We start from the raw sequence: 24,001 nt of genomic DNA, 5'->3' as shown, positions 1-24,001 counted from the left end.
GTGTGTGCGTGTTTGAATGAAGTCTCTTGCTTACAAAGGCTGCATTTATTTGATCAAAAATACAGTAATATTATTATTACAATTTAAAATAAGTCTTCAGTGTCACATGATCCTTCAGAGGACAATGTTGTCTGATTTGCTGCTTAAGACACATTTCTTATTATTATCAGGACATTTTTGTGGAAACCACTATACATTTTTTTTTTTTCAGAATTCTTTAATGAATAGATATTTTAAAAGAACAGTATTCGCAATAGAAACCTTTTGTAACAATATAAATGTCTTTACTGTAACTTTTAATTAATTTAATGTGTTCTTGCTCAAGAAAAGTATTAATTTCTTTTAAAAACATCTCCAAATGTCTGAACAATAGTGTATACAGTATTTCACTATTTTACCCAGTTCAACTGGAGCAACTAGATTTTTTTTTACTAATTAAATTACTATTTAAACTGTATATTAAGCTACAAAAAAAGTCTCTGCTGTCTACCTGCTCCAGCACTGGTGGTGGAAGTGATGAACAGTTTGCCAGTGTTTTTGGACATGACCAGTCTCTCACTCTCTTTCTTAGCTGCTACATTTTCTTTTCCAATCGCAATAAACTTGCCATCTTTCACAAACACGTCATCAGCGGTGATAGGGCTGCTGGGAATAGCTGTGAATGTGACATGAAAAAGAAAGAATTTTCATTTGGTAATGTTGCAATGTTTTAATCTGACACATTTTTAAGTAAAATTATTATTACTAGTAACAGTGGTGGCCAATCCAGCGCTGCCAACGTTATTCTGTGCCCCATACACTAGAAGTACAAACAGACATCATAAATCTCTTACTATAGTTATTTGCATGCACTGCATCAGTGTATTAAAGTCATTATACAGATACAAGGTTGAGTTTACCTTGGCCAGCACTGATTCCATTAACCATGAGTGCACCACCAGATGTTGACAGGTTATTATGCATCCCATATGCTGAGAGGAACAGAAACACAGAGGGCAGCCATCAGCATAAGACCAGCTAACAGGGAATGTTCTGTTAACGTTCTGGCAAGGTTCTCTCAATGTTATCAACAAACATTATTCTGGTAATGTTAACAGGGCATTCGTTCAAAGTTGTTTGGTCTTTAATAACATTCTCAAAACGTTAGCACAAAAAAATGTTCATACATTCATATAATTCATATAATGTTTTTTTTTTATGTTTTAGTTGGACATTTATCTAACATTTTTTACTACTTGTTTCAGAATGTTCAGAGACCATTCAAAAGCAACGTTTGTTCCCACAATTTCTGCTAAATGATCAAATGGAATGTTCCCTTAATGTCTTCTCTACTGTTAAAAAAAAAAACGTTTTTAAAACAATTTAAACACTGAACATTCAGATAACATTCAGAAATAACATTTTCTTAATGGGAACATTAGCAAAACGTTCATAAAAACGTATTTTTGTTAGCTGGGAGGTACTTTATCAATTTTTGGGCATTTTATATTTAACCAGAGCTCAAAAATTAAGTTATTACTATTTTTGGTGAAAGAAACTTTTTTTTTTTTAAAGATTTGGTGTAGTGCAGTGTGTTTTAGTGTATCATTGTAATGGTGCCTCTTGAGGGCAGTGTGAATGTAATGACCTGCACTACTGAAGGCAGATGAGCTGAGGGTCAGATTATTCTGCATGCCACCTACAACGAAACAGCACATGATCAGTTACTTTTTTTATTAGTATCTTCAACTTTAACACACAGAAATGCATGCACACAGTCAGACACAACCACATTGTCTCTGTGTAACCTATGGGTGATGATGGTTGTTGCAGTGTGGTGTAACTGAGATTGTTTGGGCTGGTGTAATATCCACTGAATCCAGCATCCAGGACTGTGCCGTCATAACCTGAAAGACATAAATTAGTGGATTGGCTGTGCTGTGTGAATCACAGGCATATATCTGTGCTTGTGAGTGAGTGTTACCTGACTGGCTCTCATGACGGGTTTTTTTTTATGTTTTAGTTGGACATTTATCTAACATTTTTTACTACTTGTTTCAGAATGTTCAGAGACGTTTGTTCCCACAATTTCTGCTAAATTATCAAATGGAATGTTCCCTTAATGTCTTCTCTACTGTTAAAAAAAAACGTTTTTAAAACAATTTAAACACTGAACATTCAGATAACATTCAGAAATAACATTTTCTTAATGGGAACATTAGCAAAACGTTCATAAAAACGTATTTTTGTTAGCTGGGAGGTACTTTATCAATTTTTGGGCATTTTAAGATTTAACCAGAGCTCAAAAATTAAGTTATTATTATTTTTTGTGAAAGAAAAATTTTTTTTTTTAAAGATTTGGTGTAGTGCAGTGTTTTTTAGTGTATCATTGTAATGGTGCCTCTTGAGGGCAGTGTGAATGTAATGACCTGCACTACTGAAGGCAGATGAGCTGAGGGTCAGATTATTCTGCATGCCACCTACAACGAAACAGCACATGATCAGTTACTTTTTTTATTAGTATCTTCAACTTTAACACACAGAAATGCATGCACACAGTCAGACACAACCACATTGTCTCTGTGTAACCTATGGGTGATGATGGTTGTTGCAGTGTGGTGTAACTGAGATTGTTTGGGCTGGTGTAATATCCGCTGAATCCAGCATCCAGGACTGTGCCGTCATAACCTGAAAGACATAAATTAGTGGATTGGCTGTGCTGTGTGAATCACAGGCATATATCTGTGCTTGTGAGTGAGTGTTACCTGACTGGCTCTCATGACGGGTGTCCACACTGGCTTTTTTCGGGATAGGTAGAGTGTTGGTGGGAGAGCGAGGTGGACTGATGCTCCCGGAGCGACTTCCCTTCAGTAATCTCTTCACATCATCCAGCTCTGTCCCTAAATATATGACACTACCTATCATTTTCTGTAACTCAAGGCCACACTAACTAATATCTTACAAAAATATCTTAATATATATAACATATATCCTATATGCAGCATATACACTGTAATAATCAATATATAATTTAAAAGGTGAAATAACGAAAATAATGCACATATAATATTATATTATGCAATTATTAGCCACTTAGTAAATTAACACATAATAGATTTTTGACTGAACGTGAGTAACACTGACATCTAGTGGAGGGAGAGGCACTCTGCAATCTGGCTCTGATCTCACTCTCTGAAAAGAAAAAGATAACATTAAGATTTAAAATTAGACCTAAAGATGACATAAATTAAAAGAGCCGTTTTTTACTTAAAAAAATGTAATTTAAGATGGTTGTGAAGTTCTGGAAGTAAAACTAAGTATTATATATCAGAAATACCAAATACCTCGTGTTTGAGTGCGTCCTCTAGTGGCAACACTTGTCGAAACTGCCGAAAAAAACAACAAAACATTGAAGCTGAATTTGGAGAAACGCAAGTATCACAAATAAAATAATAATACTAATAACAAGAAGAACAAGAACAAGATTCATATTATAAGAGAGTCAGTCGTTGCTTATTTTTACCCGAGGTAAGTACGCTTTCACGAACATAAATCAACAAAAGGCCGCTAGCAGTTTTGTTTTGCTAGATCATTGTAAAGACATAAATACTGTAATAACGTATTACTTTATAGATTTATATGTATTGATGACGTATTGTGCACACATTTTATGTCCAATCAAATGCTCCCAATAACGAGCATGTCCCGCCCCTCATGCAAGCAGGTAGCAAATCACGGTTCACGGGTGTGACGTATTTAAAGACCATTAGCTATATTTTTAAAAGGGGCGGAACCAGTTAAACACCAGTAGGTGAGAAAAAAGGTGAGTTTGTGGGTTTTGTAAATTGTGCTGATTAATGATAAATGAATGATTTCTGTCATGCATACTACAAATTACAAATTTGTTTTCCCCCCTGAAATTCAGACCAGTCCCAAAACAAAATACTAAATGGACATACCATATTCTTTCTTTATGTATTCAGGGGAAGAATTGCCACTGGAGCTCCCTGGGTAAATATAAATTACATACATACTGTTTAATCTGATTAATAATGCCTATTTTAACTAATATCAACAATTACACACGCAGTGTGAAATTCCTCTCATTTGAAATCAATCAATATATCCTAAAGAGTCATAATCTCTGATTTACCCTCATATCCTCCAGTGTGAAGGCTCAGACTGGTCTTCCTCTCTGTAGGAACTGTGCTGTAACTCAAACCTTTCCTTGTGCCACTAGGCGACGAGGAGCTGAACTTGGTCACAGTCATGGAGCTGGAGGTTCCTGCGGCAGACATGACTGCAGAGGAGCCAGCGCCACCTCCTCTACCTCTGGATATGTTCATACTGCCTCCAGAAACACTAACAGAACTGCCTGAAGAACCAGACACAAACTCAGAGGAGGAGATGCACCCGTATCCAGAGGAAAGATCTCCACCTGTTGCTGAGGAACCACCTACTGTTGTGATGGAGGTAGAGACACTGCTAGAGCTTTTAACTGCAGAGCTTTTGCTTTTAACTGTAGAGCTACTAATCGGTCCGGTTACGCGAGATATTTCATCAAATCCACTTATCACAGATCCTGCTCCTGAACTGCTGCTGCCTGAACTTCCAGACGAGGAGGCTGGAGAAGAGAGAATTACTGATCAACTTCAATAATTGGGCAATGCATCTCTCTACTATGGATATTCCAGTAGATATGTTGCACAGGCTGACCAACAGCTTTGTGAATTAATAATTGTAATAATTTTGTGATTTAATAATAATATTTTTTCTGTGTATCTCAGTAGCTGGTTAAAGCTGGATGATTTCTGGACTCACAGGATATGACATAACTTCTGGAAGCGTCTCTTTCAGCACTGCTCTGGGTGATGATCTTCTTCTCCACCAGAACAGCTCCTCCTGAAGCTCCTCCAGAGCCTGAGCTGGTCACAGTGGAGGTCAGTACCTGTTGGCTGCTCACGGAGCTGCTGTTGCCTTCTAGTGGTGAGACACCAAATAACATTCAGCAGCGAAGAAGATCGCACGGTTCCCTTTCGAACGGGGTCTCCCGTTGCGTTCATTTCAATTTAGAGAACAGCACAATTAATAGTTTTTAATGTAACTATTAATGTAATTGTGTAGTTATGTCAGAAATGTTGTTTAAACCTACTTGGAGGTAGAGATGACAGTCTTGTGGTTGTTACAGTTTCTGTGTGTCTTTGGATTTCTGTCATTTTTTAATATAATTCAGATCAAGGGACAAATTCATTTACATTATATGCACAATTTACAGTTTTACTATTTGTCATAAATTACTTAATTCTTAGAAATATAAAGGTGTTATTTTTCCATGCTCACCTTTTCCAGATCCTCCAGATCCCCCCTCTGCTTTCACAATCTTGGTTGTGGTTAGCTTGTCCATTCCATGTTAATTACTGTAACCCAAAGTGACTCTTATTAATAAAATAAGATTTTTTTAAAGATTTTATTTTATGTATCATCAACTTCATTAATTCAACATGCTTTTCAAAAAATGCATGCAAATAGAAAATGAACAATGCAGGACTATTATTTCAAAAGCAACTTATTATTTCAAATGCAGCTCATTAAAGCATATCCTTAGTGGTTGATAAATTAATTTACATCCCATTAAATTATCTTTTTAGCTAGTAAAGATCTTTATCTTGCTTTAAACCTAGCTTTGTGGTTCCTCTTGCCTTCTATTCTTTTTACAATATGCAGCAACACCTTCCCTTTGCTTAAAATAAAGTTTACAATTAGACGATTTTAATGCCTGATGCAATAAGAAAGAGTTTAATGCCTGATACCTTCAAATGCAACTTATTATTTCAAATGCAGCTCATTAAAGCATATCCTTAGTGGTTGATAAATTAATTTACATCCCATTAAATTATCTTTTTAGCTAGTAAAGATCTTTATCTTGCTTTAAACCTAGCTTTGTGGTTCCTCTTGCCTTCTATTCTTTTTACAATATGCAGCAACACCTTCCCTTTGCTTAAAATAAAGTTTACAATTAGACGATTTTAATGCCTGATGCAATAAGAAAGAGTTTAATGCCTGATACCTCATTCTTTGTTTATATATATATATATATATATATACAGTATATTATTTATCTTCTAAGCTTTTAGAAAAAGAATCTAGACACTAATACACTAATTTAACTGAATACCCAAACAGCAACTCAGCTCAATTCTTTACAGCCAAAACGTTTTTTTTTTTGGGTTACAAGAGGGTTCTTTGCTGAATCCAAGATTCTCAAGAACACAGTATATACATTTTTAAGTGTGTTCATTTAGTTAACCAGCGACGAAAATGCAGAAAACTGCATCTGAATTTTATTTACAAATGTACAAATTAAAATAAACAAATACTACAAAAGCATATTTATGAAACCACAAAATTCATTAAAAAAAAAGACAGAATTTTTACTCAGAAGAAATTGGCACTTACCACTTGTTATAATTTTCCGTCTCATGTCAAATAGTCTGTACTGTATCAACACACTGATGTTTTTCAGTTCAAGTTCAATCCCAGCACCCCTCATAAAAATATTTTTCAGCTTGGATTTCAAGCCTTCTTATCACATCTGAAGTCAACAAGTTTAAACCTGAAGTTTTCCTCAAGGCAGTTATAATTTTCCGTCTCATGTCAAATAGTCTGTACTGTATCAACACACTGATGTTTTTCAGTTCAAGTTCAATCCCAGCACCCCTCATAAAAATATTTTTCAGCTTGGATTTCAAGCCTTCTTATCACATCTGAAGTCAACAAGTTTAAACCTGAAGTTTTCCTCCGTACCCACTGTATAATATCCTCACCTGACACTTGATACCATATAGTGTATGAAGGATTTGAATTCAATTATTTCTGAGTTTGCTGTGAAAGGTCACCTCTATTATCAGTCCTTTAATTTTATAAATACATTAGTAGTCTTGGTGATACTTAAACGTTACAAAATCAGTTTTCTTATCATGGAGCTTTTGGAGTTTTGATCCCAGCACTTTTTTATTAATGAAAAGTCATTTTAATTACTTTCAATTAACTTTTTTTTTGTTAGTAAAGTGAGTTTAAAAGTACATTTTTGTACTTTGTTTTTATATAGGCCTATATTTCAAAACATTTTTGACCGCAGGCTAAGCGAATGAAAATGAAATAAATTCAGCAACAAATTAAATGGAACAGAAATAAGTAAGTCATGTCATATAAATAAGTCATTAAAATTCCTCAAAACTCATTGATAATATGCACATTAATACCAGTCAATTAATAATAACAATAACAATAATAATAAAATGAACACATTTCCACGTTATGTTCTTATAAAGCAGTTTCCCATCTCTAATTGTTTATTTTTGATTGTAATATGGCAATCACCATTATGTTAATATAAATGAATGTAGACAACATTTAATGTTAAATGAGACAACATAACAAATATTTTGGAATTTGAATAAATAAATAAATAAATGTAAGTATAATATAAGAATGTTTTATAATAATATAATAAATAAAGTAATATAAGTCTGATTTATAACAATATTGATGCATTATACGATTTATTTTAATTAAAAAAATATATATTTAAAAATATATATTTTCTGGAAGCAAGCATACAGCATTCCATTCCATTCATTCTATGTTCATCCATGCATGCATGCATTCATCTATCACCAATCTTGACCTTCGGCACCTCTGCTATTGTCACGTGTTCAAAGCAAGGTTTATCACTACTATTGCCGTGTAATAGTCATCATTACACCTGTAAAACAGTAATGATGTGTTCGCCTGGCATTTATTCACTTTCAAGAGACTTTCTCAAGCTACGAGGAGCTCTACACCCTGAAATTACTCTGCTAATGAGTCATTCATGAATGGCAGAGTGAAAGATACACAGAGCTACAGTCATGAATCTATTATACAACTAAATTAGAACAACAGCCACTAAACCCACACTGCATAAACAAACTCGTGTTTATGTATGTGTATGTGTATGTGTATGTGTATGTGTATGTGTATGTGTATGTGTCTGTGCTTGTTCTGTAATACGTATGACATTTTTTCTGTCAAGTTTTGATCATAAATTATACGTCTAAACACAATAAGCTCATGACCACAAATGAATACTTACAAGATATTTTCCGTTACAGATTAGAGTCTTTCAGTATGTTGATGATGGAAGCTACACATAATTGGGGTTCATTTGAGCTGAAAAAAAGTGTAATTCTTATACATCAAACATTAACTGTCACCGTCCCACCTGTGGGACGCTTGGTGCTCTTTTTGAAAGCTTAGAAGCCCAAGATTCATCCTTTGAAAACCATTTTGAAATCAGACATTGCGTTACCATAGAAATGGTACTTTAAAATCCTTTGGCGGTCTCCTCCCCCTTAGTGGATAGTGTCAAGTGTCATATTACAAAATGCATTATGGTCTTTTAGAATCAAACCTTTTTATAATCTTGACAAAAAAACATAATTGGAAAGGTCTGAGTCTCAGGATTCCATATTTGGTGGTTATTTTGAGATGAAAGTAATATTGACAGAGAAATCTAGCCATTTGTGACAAAAAAAATGCATTAAAATGTTTTTAATGGAGTTTGGATGGCGCCCGGTGGCTGTTTGTGGTATGACGCCCAAAATAAAATGTCACAGGAACCTCAATTTTTTTCATATCAACTTCAAATTTGGAACATAACTTATTTAGACATAAGGCTTTCATTTTTTTCCAATTTTAGAGTAAAACCTGTTATGTAAAATATTTATAATAAATAAAATAAAATAAAATTAATATAGTGCATTTTATTTACAGTACATTTAAACTTCTATAACTTTGTGATACTTTCATTTTTTGAAAAAACTATTTTGCAATAATCTGCTGACTTCTTTAAAAAGAGACCAACCTTAGGTCTGTATTCCAAAGTGTTAATAAATTACAACAATTTAAGTTTGGATAGTGCACTTTCATGCCTATTTTAAAAAATGGGGGGGTGACAGTTAAGGGGTTAATAGACAGATCAAATCTTAGAAGATTCTTCTATATTATGGATTATATAATACATTTTTTATTTGACTATTCCAGTTTGAAGCCTGAGAATGTGCCAAAAAATGTCACCCTTTCATTGCCAGTGTTTTTAATTAACAGGTGAGCAGTTTGGCTGTTCCTAGTTTATCACCAACCTGACAGACTTTTCCAATCTGTGAACACACAATCTTGAACTTGCACTCGATAACAGTACCAGTTCAGTCATAAAATCGAGCAATGCAGTTTCTTCAACAGGAAAGTCCCTCAATAGCAAAACGACAACTTTTCATTTAAAAGAGCATGTTAAAACTCACCTTGACTCTTGTTTAGGCGAAATGAGTATAATCTTCTTCTTGTACCCCTGTTCTTCTGTATAAAGATGTGCTCCAAAAGCGGTTATATTTACGAGCAGGCACGTTCAGATATGATGAGTAATCCAGGACCCGGCATGCATGCTTTTTACCCCTTTACATGCAATATAGCAGTTTTTCTGACCTACAGCCACTTACAGGCGAGTTTTGACATGACGAGGGGGGCTGTCACATCATGAGACCCCTGAGGCACTTTTATTTGCAAAAACAAGGAACAAAAATCATTAGGGACCAGATAAATTGCCTGGGAGAAAGTTCTTTAAGTTGAATTATGATGACTTGAGGATAGATCGCAACCTGTGCTATAGGTTATGAAAATTAGCCTTGCTTCCATTGCATTCTGTAGCTATTACTAAAATGAGATGCATATATTGGCAGGAGTCATGGGAATTATACCTGGCAATAGGAAAGTCATGAAGTCCCTTCAAATTCCTCACTGAGCAGCCAAACGCTTGGCAGTAATGATGACCATTTGTACTGCTAGAATGCAAATGGTCAGCACAAACTAGAGTAAAGATGTCAAACCACAAAAAATGATGTGGCTAAAATGGTTTTCACTGGATGTTAGAAGGTGTCAATTAGATGTTGATGCTTGAGAGGATGTTGAGCATTAGACATATTAGAAAAAAATTTAATTTTCATTGATGGGGGATTTTTTAAGGATCACACACCTGCCATCCAGTGTGATACAGAAACACAGTGAGCTCATCATGATCATCCTTTTGGGTATTTTTGGATTTTTCAACAGGTGTGACGGAGCGAAGCAACACATCTCAGTGAGTCACATTGGAGTCATTTTATGAGTCAAATCTGTCATTACAGCATCTTACTCTCGATCATTGACATGTCCTAATGTGACTGATGGTTATTGATTTACAAATTTAATTAGTAAATCTTAGATTAAAGCATGTTTTGCATAAGAACATTTTTTTTTTTTACCTTGTATTTGGAATTAATTAATTCTTTTTTTTAATTTTTTTTTTAATCATTATTATGTCTTAATCAAAAGAAAACTGCTCACTCTAAAGGATCTTATGTAAAAAAAAATTTTTTTTTTAAAAAGCACAGAAATATTTACATTTCTCCAAGACAATTAATATAATTTTTCTTAATTTTCTGTGCAAATTTCGATCATCCTTTTGGGTATTTTTGGATTTTTCAACAGGTGTGACGGAGCGAAGCAACACATCTCAGTGAGTCACATTGGAGTCATTTTATGAGTCAAATCTGTCATTACAGCATCTTACTCTCGATCATTGACATGTCCTAATGTGACTGATGGTTATTGATTTACAAATTTAATTAGTAAATCTTAGATTAAAGCATGTTTTGCATAAGAACATTTTTTTTTTTACCTTGTATTTGGAATTAATTCATTCATTTTTTATTTTTTTTTATTTTATCATTATTATGTCTTAATCAAAAGAAAACTGCTCACTCTAAACGATCTTATGTAAAAAAAATTTTTTTTTTTAAAAAGCACAGAAATATTTACATTTCTCCAAGACAATTAATATCATTTTTCTTAATTTTCTGTGCAAATTTCATTATCTACGTGCTTCTGCAAAAAGTCTTATTTTACTATTTTTACCAACGAATGAAAAGGAATACACTGAGCTTACTCAAGGCATTTTTCTCTTGCTGTCTTTCAATAAATGAAACTTGTCAGTTTTAATGGTAAGACATGAGCTTTAGATATCATATAGCCACTGACCCTGCATTTAGAAGTTTCTTCTCCCATGAACAGAAATACCTATTATAAACAGTATAATGAATTATACTAATATATTTGAATTATTATATATTTTAAGATTGTATTCAAATTCATGAAACGGTTTTGCATTTATGGCTGTGTTTTCATGCTAGTGCAGCATAACAGTGTGTTTGAACATGTCAGTTTTCCTCAATGCCCAGAGGTCTAAGTAAGCAAATATTGGAAGCTTCAATCAAAAATTCTTTAGACTTTTACATTGTGAAAGCAACAGCGCCTTATTAAGGAGCCAAAGAAAGGTATTTTTCTTCATTTGCTTTGCTGTGTTTTTTTCTTAGTGTTTAAAGGCTACTCGACCTATATTTTTACCAAATCATTATACAGTATTTGATTTACTGTAAAGGAATGACAAGCAAAATTTAAGACCGAAATTCCCCTTAGCCACGGGGTTGAAATTTTCACAGAAACATTCAAGTTAAGGCAAAGTACCATCCCTCACCAGAGGCCTACACAATTTCACTGAAAAAGAGATGAAATCAGAGATAAACATAAAACTTGAAAGAGTCATCAGACTCATCACACACTCAGCTTTAACATGTTAGGGTCAGTGTGATGCCATTTCTATATGGAACTTGATACTTGAACTTTTCTTGCTACTAGATCTTGAAACTTTTTTAACACTTAAAATAACACAACAGAAAAAAATGTTTACAGGTATACAATAAAAAGCAGTAGTCCCTGTTGATGATGATATGTTCTATGAGCCCACCAGAAATACATTACATAAGAAAAGCAAATAAGTGAATAAACTCTTAAAAATAATAAAATTATTGACATCTGTGGTTTAATGAAGAACCTGTAACATCCATTACGCAAAAAGGTTCTTTATACACTCTTAAAAATGCTGGGTTAGCTGGGTTTGTCGCTTTTTAACCCAGCGCTGGGTTATATTTAACCCAGCTTTTTTTAGAATGTAGTGAAAAAAAGATTATTCCGATTATTTAGTTTCTTCACACCAAGAAAAAAATATGGTTCTTTTAAGAACCGTTAATTGAAAGGTTCTTTGGGGAACCAAAAATTTTTCTTCTATGACATCATTGTAAGAACCCTAATGGAACCTTTGTATGGGAGAAACTGTAAAATACTAAAGCAATATATAGTTGTTTGTAACAACGACAACTGTAACCGCCAACAATGCTTTCGATGGCTGCATATCTCTAGCCTCTATTTCGCTTCTGGGAGTATTTTTCAGTAGCACAGAACATGATCATTGCCCGAGCAGGTGATGTTTATTGAAATCATAACATAAGCATGCAGCGTGGAGTCTGGTGCCAATATCACACTGCTGTCGTCATTTTGATACTTGGTCTGCAAAACCACTGCAAACAGCATCAAGTGGTTTCGCATGGGAAACCACAACTCAAAATAGTCATACTGTATAGAAGTTAGTAATTGTAACTCTGACGATGGACTTCTATTCTCATACTGAACCACTCATGTTTGTTTTCTTTCTGAGCATGTTGCTTGGATCTGAGTTGGAGCAAAAGCCTCTATATGTGCCGTCTGAAATTTTCATCTAAAATGAGCATTTTTATCTGGCTCCTATATTTATGTGCAGTTATTTTACTTTAATGGCATAGAAAAGGACCTATACATTGCCATTAAGGTAAAATTACTGAACCTAAGCATAGGAGCCTGATAAAAATGATAATTTTAGAAGAAAATTTCAGATAGCACTTAGTGGCTGTTGCATCTGAACTCTTCATTTATTTGTAAACTACTCGTAGTCGTATAGTAATAAAAAAAAATTTAAAAAGGCTTTTCAAATAAGTCCCTTTAGAGTGAAGACCTTATCGTTCCAAACAAGACCACACCTGCTGTGTTATCATTCCTGACATCAGATAGACGCTGAACAGTCATTGCTGATGAATCAAGGTACACATACGGTTCCAGGGGAAGTAAAAGTGGTGGATTGTTTCTACTGGAATTAATACAAGCCGCATGCTGTTTTTTTCTGCCGAATGCATCAAAACAATAAAATAAAATAAATAAATAAATACAGTTAGATTTAACCCTAACCCTAACCCTACTAGAATGATAAACAAATAAAAATAATAGAAAAATTTTTATAATGCACAAATATACCTTCAGTAAACATACACCATATAAGGGAAAGACAGACCGTCTCATTAATTAACCATTAGAAAGTCACTATTAATGAGGTCCAGAGCTAGATTAAATGCATGTTTAAAATTAAAACGTTTAAAAGAAGTAAAAAGTAAATTTGGCATTATAGGTATATTTAGATGTAGGAATGCATACTCCATTAGTATGGGTCTGGGCTTGATCCACAGGGTTTCTGCATAGCTAGTAAATGCTGCTCACTCACATACAGATGGGAGTATTAATCATAGTTGACAGACTGACGCATTATTCACTCTCATCAGCTTTATAGCTTGTAATTATTCAGTGACAAGAGACACACAGGAGTTTTCACTGAGGAAAATAGTTGCTCATGTTATCCCTCTCTCTCTTTCTCTCCCTCTCAAGCACTGTTACGGCTTCATTATAGCCTACTATACAAATATATATAAGTATACAAATTAATTCACTGCATGGGAATAATAAAGGCATACGATTTCACTTATAGATTTACATATTAGCCTATCAGAAATGACTTAATACAGCATATTTTATACCGTTTAACATGTATAGCCTACAATATTACCTACATTTAAACATGTGTAACAAACATTTTATTAGTAACAATTTAGATTTTAAAAGTAATTCAAGTGTAATCAACCGGTCTCTGTTATTCTGTTTTGCACCGTATCGGTGCTCGTTCTCGAGCCGGAGCTGGGCTCGTGTTCGGCGGGGGAACTGCGAACCTCGGACCGCCGCCCCTCCTTCCAATCATAGCCGAAAGATGCTGTGACTGACTCCACAGCTTTCCATAAACAGACAGTGCACAGTTAGTACTTCTGAGAACATATTTTAACAAAGTAATTAGATTCAGTAAATTTACGAATACAATAAATGTTTTTAATGCAATCCATCAGGCGGTGACAGATGCTGCACGCGTTTAGGTGACTGACACCGCGGGATAACAGGCTGGAGCAGTGGGCGTGGCGAAAGATTAGGGCGTGCCGAAAGGTAGGGGGCGTGGATAAAGGTATTTAAGGGTTAAGGTTAGAGTTTTTTTTTTTTTTTAGTCCTCTGCCTTACTGGACGGCAGGGCGGGGAGTGGGCTGAGGGCTGGGGCTCACAGGGCGGTGGCCTCCCAGCTCTCTCCCCGCAGAACCTGGCGTCACTTGGTCCCAGTTTTTTTTTTTTTTTTTATTAATGCCAAGGTACCAAATATAAAAATACATAGAATATCAACATTACATACAAAGAGGTGACATTACATGCAAAGCACCATTTATAGATGTAACAATAAATAAATAATACAAAACGAAAGATTTAACAAAATACATAAAAAAGATTAAATAAATTAACCGTTTTAAAAGCCTTGAGATTCTTGGAAGATGAAATAGTTTGGATATACTGTTGAACCTCTTTTTTATAAACAATATATAAAGGATTTTGATTAGTGAATTTACTGCGGTGAATATTACATTTTGCAAGAAGTAATAATACGTTAATAATAAAATATTCATTAATTTTATCTTTTTGTATATTAAAGAATCCAAACAGTAAGCCAAACAGTACATCCTTAAAAAGCAGAGAGACCCCCTGGAGTACACTGCGATTGAAGGGCTGGTTTCTGATGTAGCCTAGCATTCACCTTTCGGCACGCCACCTTTTGCCACGCCCATTACTCCGACCTGCAGCTACCCCTGTCTCTTTTGTTTTGCATAGATTAAAATGATTTACAGCACAGTACGATTTTAAAATAACACTTCATTTTTTAAAGTACAGTCATTGTCTCTGACTCGCTATAAACGCTGACGAATAAACACCAACTTTGTGGATTTTTATCACTGGTGCTTTCGTTTCGTGTAAACTCGCCAAATAGACAAGAACCTGTCATCAGTTTCGCTCTCGTTATCTCTTTATATTCAGTCCGGGGATGCAGAGAGACGCTGCTGGAGTCTGATCGTCTCATCCGTCAGCTGTGATCATGTTGTGTTTTTGGGGAGCGCAGGTCAGAGAGGGTTTCGGGCTGGAGCAGCCTGACAAAGTCAAACATGGCAATTCTGGAATACGGTCCGTGTGTCCGAAATCAAAAGTTCAGGACATGTCAGCTGGACGGAGTTTTGTTGGATTCATCCGGGATGGGCAGGTCTCGGTCCTGAGATTGCGCAGTGAAGACTGTGATCATGATGGAAAATTAAGTATGATACACTAAATCATTTATTTCATAAAGTTTACATCATTATATAGTACTTAACGGATAAAAGTCTTAATCTGTTTTTCCCCCCATATATTTATATTTAAAAGTAGGCCTACATGAGCTACTGAGCTATACAGTGTAGCCTAATGTTGGACTAATTAATGGAATTAAATAAAGTGTAAATTAGCTAGAAATCAAGTCCATTTTTATGTCTATAGTCTGAACAGAAGTTGAACTGATGAATATGTTTTATTTACTGCAGCGCAACTACAGCTAAAGAATGACAGAATCAGACTGATTTTGTGTGGAGGAGATGGTGCGGTTCTTCTTGCTTATGGAGGAAAAGTTCTCATTATGGATAAATCCATTGTGTGCAGGTTTGTTTATGTAGGCATAGCAGTATAAATGACTATACATGATAAAAACAGATATCTATCTGACAGATTTTCTTGTCTCTAAGGCCTCTCAAAGGTCTGGATAACAGGCAGGTGATTCAAATTGCATGTGGAGACCATCATTCAATGGCACTAACTACGGGTATTAACAACTATTCCATCTAACATTTTGCTTTCATCTTTTGAGATCTTATGACTGACATGAATTGATTGACATTTGAGATATTCAGATCTGTTGCTCTTTCAGATGGTCAGTTGTTGGTATGGGGTGAGAACTCTCATGGTCAGCTGGGTTTGAGGAAAGATCATCCCGGCTCTCCGTCTGCTCAACATGTTCAGAGTCTGAGTGGGATCCCGCTGGCTCAGATCAGCGCTGGAGGAGACCACAGCTTTGTGTTGTCTCTCTCTGGAGTCGTGTTTGGATGGGGAAAGAACTCTGCTGGACAGTTGGGCCTCAGAGACACAACAGGTCTTATTATTTCAATATGTAAAAATTAAATCAATAATAGTATTACATATAAATGTACTAAATTGTGCAATACTGTGTCATATCTATATCAAAGCATGAAAATTATGCATTTGGAAGTGATGAATTAAATTCACCATTCTTGTTCATTCACAGACAGACACGCGTCAGTTGTAAATAGTCTCAACCGGAAGAAAACTGTGTCTATCTCATGTGGAGGGGAACACACTGCTACTTTATCAAAGGTAGAGTATAATTTTTTTTTTATTATTATTATATTTTTAGATTATAAAATGGTATACATCAAGCTATAGGAAATATAAAATGTATAAAAGCCTGTCCATTGTATTGTAAGGCAGCATAATATCGGAAATAGATGCTGATGTCATGGTTGTGTTATTAGGGCGGCACAGTATTCACATTTGGATCAGGAGGTTCTGGTCAGCTTGGACACAAATCATTTAAAGACGAACATCATCCGCGGGTGGTTGCTGAACTGTGGGGATCAGGTCACAGGTCAGTCGTGGGAGGTAAAGACTGTTCATGTTCAGTTCAGTAATTAGGCATTTGATTCTTTCATAAAGACATCACACACTCGTATCAGTCGCATCGTCAAAGCTGATCTACTCATTTGGATGTGGGATGCAAGGGCAGCTGGGAAACGAAGAAATTATCAAGCAGTCTGTGCCTTTCCCTGTGAATCTGCCAACTGGCAATTAAATCTTTAGGCAATAGGCTATTTTGTTATGAATATTGTTATATTCATGTTGCTCAGCGCTAAATATTTGAACTGAACTAAATATTTGTTGCACACAGAATATAATCATGAATATACGATTGCAAAACTCATTGCTGGGAAGAATCATTCCTTTGCCTTACTTGTCAAAGTAAGATAGACAGTTTTCATTCACAAACAGTTTAAGAGTTCAACTATTAGTGCACAGAGCACTTATTTTTTACTCTTTTGTATTTTGTAGGAACTTGGGAATGAGTTAGAACAGCCCAAATCCAATCCAAGCAGAGAGATTTTTACATTAAATGACAGAATGATTGATTGCTGGGTGTCCAAAAGTGATACAAATTCATGGAAAGCCATTAAGAAGTGAGTGGTTGACTTAGTTTTATACACAATGCTTTCACTGACTTTTTTTTTCATGCTGATGTTGAGGAACCTAAGTTTTTGTAAATGTCCCTGCCACTTATGAAATTGTCTTTTTTAAATGTCTTTTTAAAATTAATAATATTAAATAATAATAATTTTAAAAAATACTAATTTAGTATGATTGAATAATAAATAATGAAAAAATATTTAATATTTATTTAAAATTATTATTTAAAAATAATAATAATAATAATAATAACCATTAAATTGTTTTATCATGTACAGGGAAATAGACACAGTATTTTCCTCCACTGCATCTCTGAATGGAAGTTTTCTCAAAACAAGGTAGCTCATAATTAGGTCGTTTTGTAATCTACTAATCTCTTCTTTTTGTGCCTAAAATGAGTTCCAACCACTGATCTATAATAGAGAATCATTATATATCTTAATATTATATATCATTATATAGATCAGTGGTTCCAACACAGATTTTAATGTTAATGTCTGGTTTTGTAGTTGTGATGACCATTATCGGACGTCTGAGGATCATTGTGGGTTGGATTTCGATCTGGTTAAATCATCCTTTGCAAAGCTCTCAGAGAATAAAAGCTTAATATCAGAGGTAATGATGATTCCAACATTTATAAAAATGTTCATTAGATTGTAATGTAGACAATAAGATTCAGTTTTTGTTTTTTTGTACCTCAGGTAGTGAAGGTGGTTCAACAGATGCTGTCGTCTCTGAATCCAAATCCAACTGGTGTGGAATCACTGAGAGTTTATCTTCTCCTCCCTGAGCTCATCAGACATGTTCAGGAACAACAAAGAACTGAACTCACTGAAGCTCTGGCCTCCAAAATCCTTCAGCTGAATCCTGATGCTCGCAAGGTGTTAGGTAAAGCTGAAGACCGTTCAGCCTTTGTATAGTTGTCCTTATTGTATTTGTTTAATTATTTTATGCTATTTTGTCTAAGTATTTTTGTTATGTTATATTCTCAGAGACGTACTGGTCCAGACTCCCTGAAGATTGGCTCAAAAACGTGGTGGACTTACTTAAAAAAGAATCTGCTATGTTAATTGAAAAGATTGCTTTTCAAGGAATAAACTGGGACATACCAAGACGCTTGAAGAAATTTGTGCAGATCCTTCATATGGTCTATAAGGTGCCTTTTGTTACACATTATATCACAAGACAAAATTGACTAAATAAAAATGTAAGGGCTTTTTACACAGTACCCAGCCACTGTGAGGTGTGATTTCATTAACAGACATCCATCCTGGTTTGACAGTACATATTTTCAAACTGGGTTCTAATAGCGACCTGACATTTACAGTACTTTATATGTAATAAAAAAGCCAACATGGACTGTTCAAAACTGTTCTGTCCTGTGACATGAAATTTGTTCGGCTATGATCAAAGGGATAGTTCACCCAAAAATGAAAATTCTGTCATCATTCACTCACCCTTATGTCATTCCAAACCAGCAATGACTTTTTTTTCTTGAAAAAGTGTATTTTGAATAATTTCGGCAAGCAAACAATTTTGGTTACCATTGACTTGAGACATTTTTCAGCATATCTTCTTTTATGTTTCACAGAAGAAAGAACGTCATAGTGGTTTGGAAGACATGAGGGTGAGTAAATAATGACAGAATTTTTAATGCCTCATAGTGTCCTGTAGGGGACGCAGTGTGAGTTTCCATTCGAATGGGAACGTCTCAGGTTATGAATGTAACCAATCTCTAAAAAGACAATAGGAAACAGTAATTATTCAGTTGAAATCATTTCATAAAAGCACTTTCTTAAAGCTGATTTCACGAACTCAGCTTTAAGAGAAAGCGATTTGTGAAAACCAGAGTAACTATAAAATACAAGCTATAAAACCAAACATTTAATAAATACATGTCATTTTATTTAATGTTGTCAGTTTATTTTACTTGTATCACAGAATTCAGTATTTTTACAGTGATCACCTCAGGGAAGATTGCAAAAACTTGCTGTCTACTACTTTACGTGCCATGTAAAAAGCCATTTAACCTTAGTTTTATATATGAAATACATTTGTGTTTCTATTGTGAAGGTCTGCTGCAATACCAACAGAAACATCACAAAGAGTGACTTCATGATCTATGAGATCAATGATCTACTAATTATGGTGAGAACCAAAAATTGTGAAATTCTTACTACTGGTTAACCAATATGGGAACAGGGTGGAAGATGGATGATGCTATTATGTAGCTATCATAAACGTATATATTGTAGATGTAACACGAGGGGAAACTAACACTGCATTCGACCATGGTTGTCTGTTGATCATTTCAAAAGTCAAATACTGGTCTGCTATGTTGATAGATCACTAATTGAAGCTCACAATGGAAATGTTTGAAGAAAGATAAAATAACAGAGATTTATTTCCCCCACATTAACAGCTGCATGCCAATGAGGAAGATTTGAAGGATTGTGGGTGGACTGACATTGGTTTATATGTGGCATTTAAACACTACTATGATGTGAGTACCAAAGATGTTTGGCTGCATACATCCGATATATATGCATATTTCAGATAAAATAGCTTAATTTTTTACATTTCTTCTGTTACAGACAGCTTTAAACAATCTGAAATCATATCCGCACATGTTTAACCTGGAGTCCAAATGTAGGTTTTTGAAAAACAGAGAACGACTGGTAATTCATCAACCTGAAATTGTTCTGAAAATTACTTTTGCGTCCATGTTCTTTGTGCTCACATCATATTAAATGCTTTTGGTACAGGGCTGTTTTGAGCTGACTCTGAGGCGCACAGCACTGCTGGAGGATTGTTTCCATCAGCTGAGAACAGCTGATCCCTCAGTAGATCTCAGAAGATACTGGTTGTCGGTAAGGCAAGAAATTCTCTGAATTCACATAAACTGAATTATGTGCAGTTTTGATTCAAAAACTTCAATTACTCTGTGCTGAATTTATTTTCACTAAACCAAGATAGCAACAGACAAACAGATTTATGAGCTTCAGCATGAATGAATGCCACTGGTTATTTAACACAGGTGCTTTACAAGGAGGATGTGAGCAAAAGAACAGATGTCAACAAGAGGGACTTTTTTCTCAACGTGTTTAAAGAGCTTTGTGCACCAGAGTCTCAGCTGCTCATGTACAATGACAGCAACACTATGAGCTGGTTCCCCACAAAGGTAAGGCAAATACTTTTTTTAATTAGATCATTATGCTAAAGACGTACATAGTAATACAATTTTGTTAAGTCAGGCCTCTTTTAATGTGATATACATTGTGTTTTTACAGTTTGCTGTATTTTCATTTTGGCCTTAAAGGAACACTCCACTTTTTTTGAAAATAGGCAAATTTTCCAACGCCCCTAGAGTTAAACAGTTGAGTTTTACGGTTTTCGAATCCATTCAGCGATCTCCGGGTCTGGCACTTTTAGCTTAGCTTAGCATAGATCATCGAATCTGATTAGACCGTTATCATTTCTTGCTCAAAAATGACCAAAGAGTTTCTATATTTTTCCTATTTAATCTGGACTCTTCTGTAGTTACATCGTGTACTAAGACCGACGGAAAATGAAAAGCTGCGATTTTCTAGGCCAGCGGCCAGCAGGCGCAATGATATTACACAGCACCTGAAAATAGTCCCAGCTAGGTAACGTCCAATAAGACTATTTTCAGGTGCTGCGTAATATCATTGCGCCTGCTGCACCCATGTTACGGCAGCAAAGTTCCTTAATTATTACGCCGGAATGAGCGTATAGTTCCTAGCCATATTGGCCTAGAAAATCGCAGCTTTTCATTTCCCGTCGGTCTTAGTACACGATGTAACTACAGAAGAGTCCAGTTTTAAATAGGAAAAATATAGAAACTCTTTGGTCATTTTTGAACGAGATGCTAACGGTCTAATCAGATTCAATGATCTATGCTAAGCTAAAAGTGCTGGATTTGAAAACGGTAAAACTCAACTGTTTAACTCTAGGGGAGTTGGATAATGAGCCTATTTAAAAAAAAAGTGGAGTGTTCCTTTAACCACTTATCATCCCACACCAGGTCAGCGTGGAGAAGGAGAAGTACTTCCTGTTTGGGATTCTGTGTGGCTTGGCTCTCAACAACAACTCTGTAGTGCATCTGCCTTTTCCTTTAGCCCTGTTCAAGAAACTTCTTGATGTCAAACCATCTCTAAAAGACTTGATAGAGTTTAGTCCGGTTCTTGGCAAGTAAGTGTTTTTAATCCATGTTATCTTGTTTCTCTTTTAATATCTCTAGCTTTATTACTCTTGTCTCTGGAATACTTAATATTGATCGGCTAATCAATGTTTTTTTTTTTTTATAATATCCACTAAACTGGATAACATACACCAGTGATAGTTTCATATGTGCTACCATCAATAATTTTACAGTGTATTTCTTTTAAGACCAATGCAAGTTAGAATAGCTAATTGGCGGTACTATAATAAGTGACATTGTTTAATGAATCTGAAACATGATACTTTCAGAAGTTTGCAGTACATCCTGGACTACAGCGATGACGTTGAGGAAATGGACATGAACTTCACGGTTAGTTTGTTTGGTTCTCATCATTTTCCATGAATAATAAGGTTACTGCAAAATATATTTTATAGACATCACTTAAAAAAAAAAAATAACACATTTCCTCAACTGCATAAGGTTACATGGGATAAAACGGAAGTAGAACTGGATCCAGCTGAGCCAGGAAAATTGGTTACCAATTATAACAGGTCTTTTTTTTTTTTCTAAAGAGGATGATATTTGAAACATTTCTCAATGTTAAAAAAATGTTTGATTTTTTTGATTTTTTATTTCTGCTACAGAACTGAATTTGTGGACAAGTACTTGGATTATATTCTGAATAAATCAGTGGAGGAAGAGTTTGAAGAATTCAAGAGAGGCTTCTTCAAAGCGTGTGCCAGATGCATGGTGGAGATGTTTGAACTGGAGGAGCTGAGAGGAGTGCTGGTGGGCAATGAGGAATATGACTGGGACATACTCAAACAGGTCCATGCTAACACATATGTCAAAGAGAAACTGAGGTCAAAACATTCACTAGTCATAACTATGTCATAACTATTATGCTCTTGACTTATTCAGAAAAGGCTTTCTCATTCTGCACAATAAAGTACTGTCTATATATCTTTCGATGAATAGAACACCACATATGAAGGATCGTTTTATGCTGAGCATCCAACCATCATCTCATTCTGGGAGGTGTTTGAGGAACTGACATCAAATGAGAAGAAGGCCTTTCTAAGTTCACTAGTAATTATACTGAATGGTGCCGTGATTGATTGTTGTTATTCAGTCTAGTAATCACTGAAAATGGCATTTGTCAAAATGAGATCTAATTTAAGAAATTAAGCTTTTTTTTTAGTTTTTCCATCCACTCTTGCTGCTCCTATGATTGAAATCTTTCCCCACTTTCCTTTCTTTAGTGTTCCTGACAGGGTTCGAGAAAGTGCCCATTCTGGGTATGAGTGCAGTGAAGATGAGCGTGAGACCCCTGTTCAGCTTTACTCAGGACCATCTACCACAGGCCCTCACCTGCCATTCTCTGCTAGACCTTCCTGTTTATCAGAACAAGAAAACACTCAAGGCTAAAGTAATTGAAGCCATCAACCACAAGAGGGGCTTCTGGGAAGAATGAGGCAGATGCTGGAGGTCTGGGCTCATAACCTTGATCCTTGATTAATATTTAAGGGAGAGTGGGGATGGTTGAATCACTGGGTTTGTTGTAACAACTTCGTTGTAACATACTTTAGCAATTAATTTCTGCTTTAATGAGTGGAAAAAAATAAGTTTACATTTATATACACTGAAGATTTCTGTTGGCAAGACATTTCTCTTTGACATTAGTTAAGAGATTTTTCAAAATGCTGTAATTTCTGTGTGTTGAATTAAAAATTAAATTAAAATATTTTAATATTTGTTCATTTATTTTTTACAATCCAGGTTTATATAGACATGGAGTATTTACATTCCTCCAACTCCATTCCCGGGTTATGACCTTATGACCTGTTTTTATACAGTCTGTGGTTATGACGGGGCAGCCTGGGCCTCGACCTGTTAAGGTCTCTCGGTGAAATCGCGCTCAATTAATCACCTCGACTGCATTTCAAATACCCCTACTGGGTAAATTATTTCAATAGTCGAACCGAATAGTCGAACTCGCTTAATTTTAATATGTGACAACTATATTTTGTCGGGTCTTCCCTACATATAATATATATATATATATGTATAATATGTATGTAATATATGTATAATATATATATATATAATGTGTATATGTATGTATGTATATATATATATATATGTGTGTGTATATGTATGTATTACTGTATATATATATATATATATATATATGCTTTGGATAAAAGCTTCTGCTAAATGACTAAATGTAAATGTAAATATAAACAATAGCTACTACATGACCACGTACGTTATCACGCAGTTTCAGCGCGCCACTCTTTTTAATCAGTTGGCTGCACAAAGTAATTTAATGAAATAAATGAAACACAGTGGAGGGTGTGGAAGAATTTTGCCTAGATGTTGCTTTCGTTTTCCCATTATAATGCATTCATTGTCTCTGGCTCA

General features: G+C 35.0%; 2 protein-coding genes and 1 long non-coding RNA gene across 3 annotated transcripts in view; 2 read left to right on the top strand and 1 right to left on the bottom strand.

The window, feature by feature from the left end:
• The window catches only part of col17a1a (collagen, type XVII, alpha 1a), a 23,027-nt gene extending 16,493 nt beyond the window's left edge, over positions 1 to 6,534 (bottom strand). The window contains exons 1-14 of the mRNA XM_016480502.1: positions 6,436 to 6,534; positions 5,320 to 5,396; positions 5,132 to 5,188; positions 4,801 to 4,959; positions 4,133 to 4,603; positions 3,939 to 3,986; positions 3,324 to 3,365; positions 3,124 to 3,171; positions 2,745 to 2,879; positions 2,569 to 2,667; positions 2,409 to 2,459; positions 900 to 971; positions 746 to 799; positions 491 to 655 (exon numbers count right to left, since the gene is read on the bottom strand). Of these exons, the coding sequence (XP_016335988.1) occupies positions 491 to 655; positions 746 to 799; positions 900 to 971; positions 2,409 to 2,459; positions 2,569 to 2,667; positions 2,745 to 2,879; positions 3,124 to 3,171; positions 3,324 to 3,365; positions 3,939 to 3,986; positions 4,133 to 4,603; positions 4,801 to 4,959; positions 5,132 to 5,188; positions 5,320 to 5,383 (1,465 nt within the window). The 5' untranslated portion in view covers positions 5,384 to 5,396; positions 6,436 to 6,534. The remainder of the gene's footprint in view (positions 1 to 490; positions 656 to 745; positions 800 to 899; positions 972 to 2,408; positions 2,460 to 2,568; positions 2,668 to 2,744; positions 2,880 to 3,123; positions 3,172 to 3,323; positions 3,366 to 3,938; positions 3,987 to 4,132; positions 4,604 to 4,800; positions 4,960 to 5,131; positions 5,189 to 5,319; positions 5,397 to 6,435) is intronic.
• LOC107684274 (uncharacterized) lies at positions 3,771 to 4,298 on the top strand. The gene is made up of 3 exons (XR_001633836.1): positions 3,771 to 3,802; positions 3,963 to 3,990; positions 4,220 to 4,298. It is a non-coding gene; the product is annotated as an uncharacterized LOC107684274 (long non-coding RNA).
• An 8,664-nt stretch (positions 6,535 to 15,198) lies between the features above and the next one.
• Positions 15,199 to 23,051, top strand: LOC107684307 (probable E3 ubiquitin-protein ligase HERC4). Its single transcript, XM_016480540.1, is given in 23 exon segments — positions 15,199 to 15,425; positions 15,687 to 15,801; positions 15,885 to 15,961; positions 16,067 to 16,288; positions 16,442 to 16,530; positions 16,689 to 16,794; positions 16,842 to 16,997; positions 17,102 to 17,172; positions 17,263 to 17,387; positions 17,673 to 17,732; positions 17,904 to 18,009; positions 18,096 to 18,282; positions 18,387 to 18,550; positions 19,468 to 19,542; positions 19,989 to 20,072; positions 20,160 to 20,264; positions 20,432 to 20,575; positions 21,440 to 21,606; positions 21,886 to 21,946; positions 22,058 to 22,128; positions 22,222 to 22,405; positions 22,556 to 22,658; positions 22,840 to 23,051. Coding segments are annotated over 23 exon segments (2,898 nt in total). The 5' UTR covers positions 15,199 to 15,211.
• The last annotated feature ends 950 nt before the right edge of the window (positions 23,052 to 24,001 follow it).

This window comes from Sinocyclocheilus anshuiensis, unplaced genomic scaffold, assembly GCF_001515605.1.
Source record: "Sinocyclocheilus anshuiensis isolate Anshui unplaced genomic scaffold, SAMN03320099.WGS_v1.1 scaffold1371, whole genome shotgun sequence".
Lineage (NCBI taxonomy): Eukaryota > Metazoa > Chordata > Actinopteri > Cypriniformes > Cyprinidae > Sinocyclocheilus > Sinocyclocheilus anshuiensis.
The sequence above is the reverse complement of the archived record's forward strand: the minus strand, read 5'-3'. Positions and strand labels throughout refer to the sequence as shown.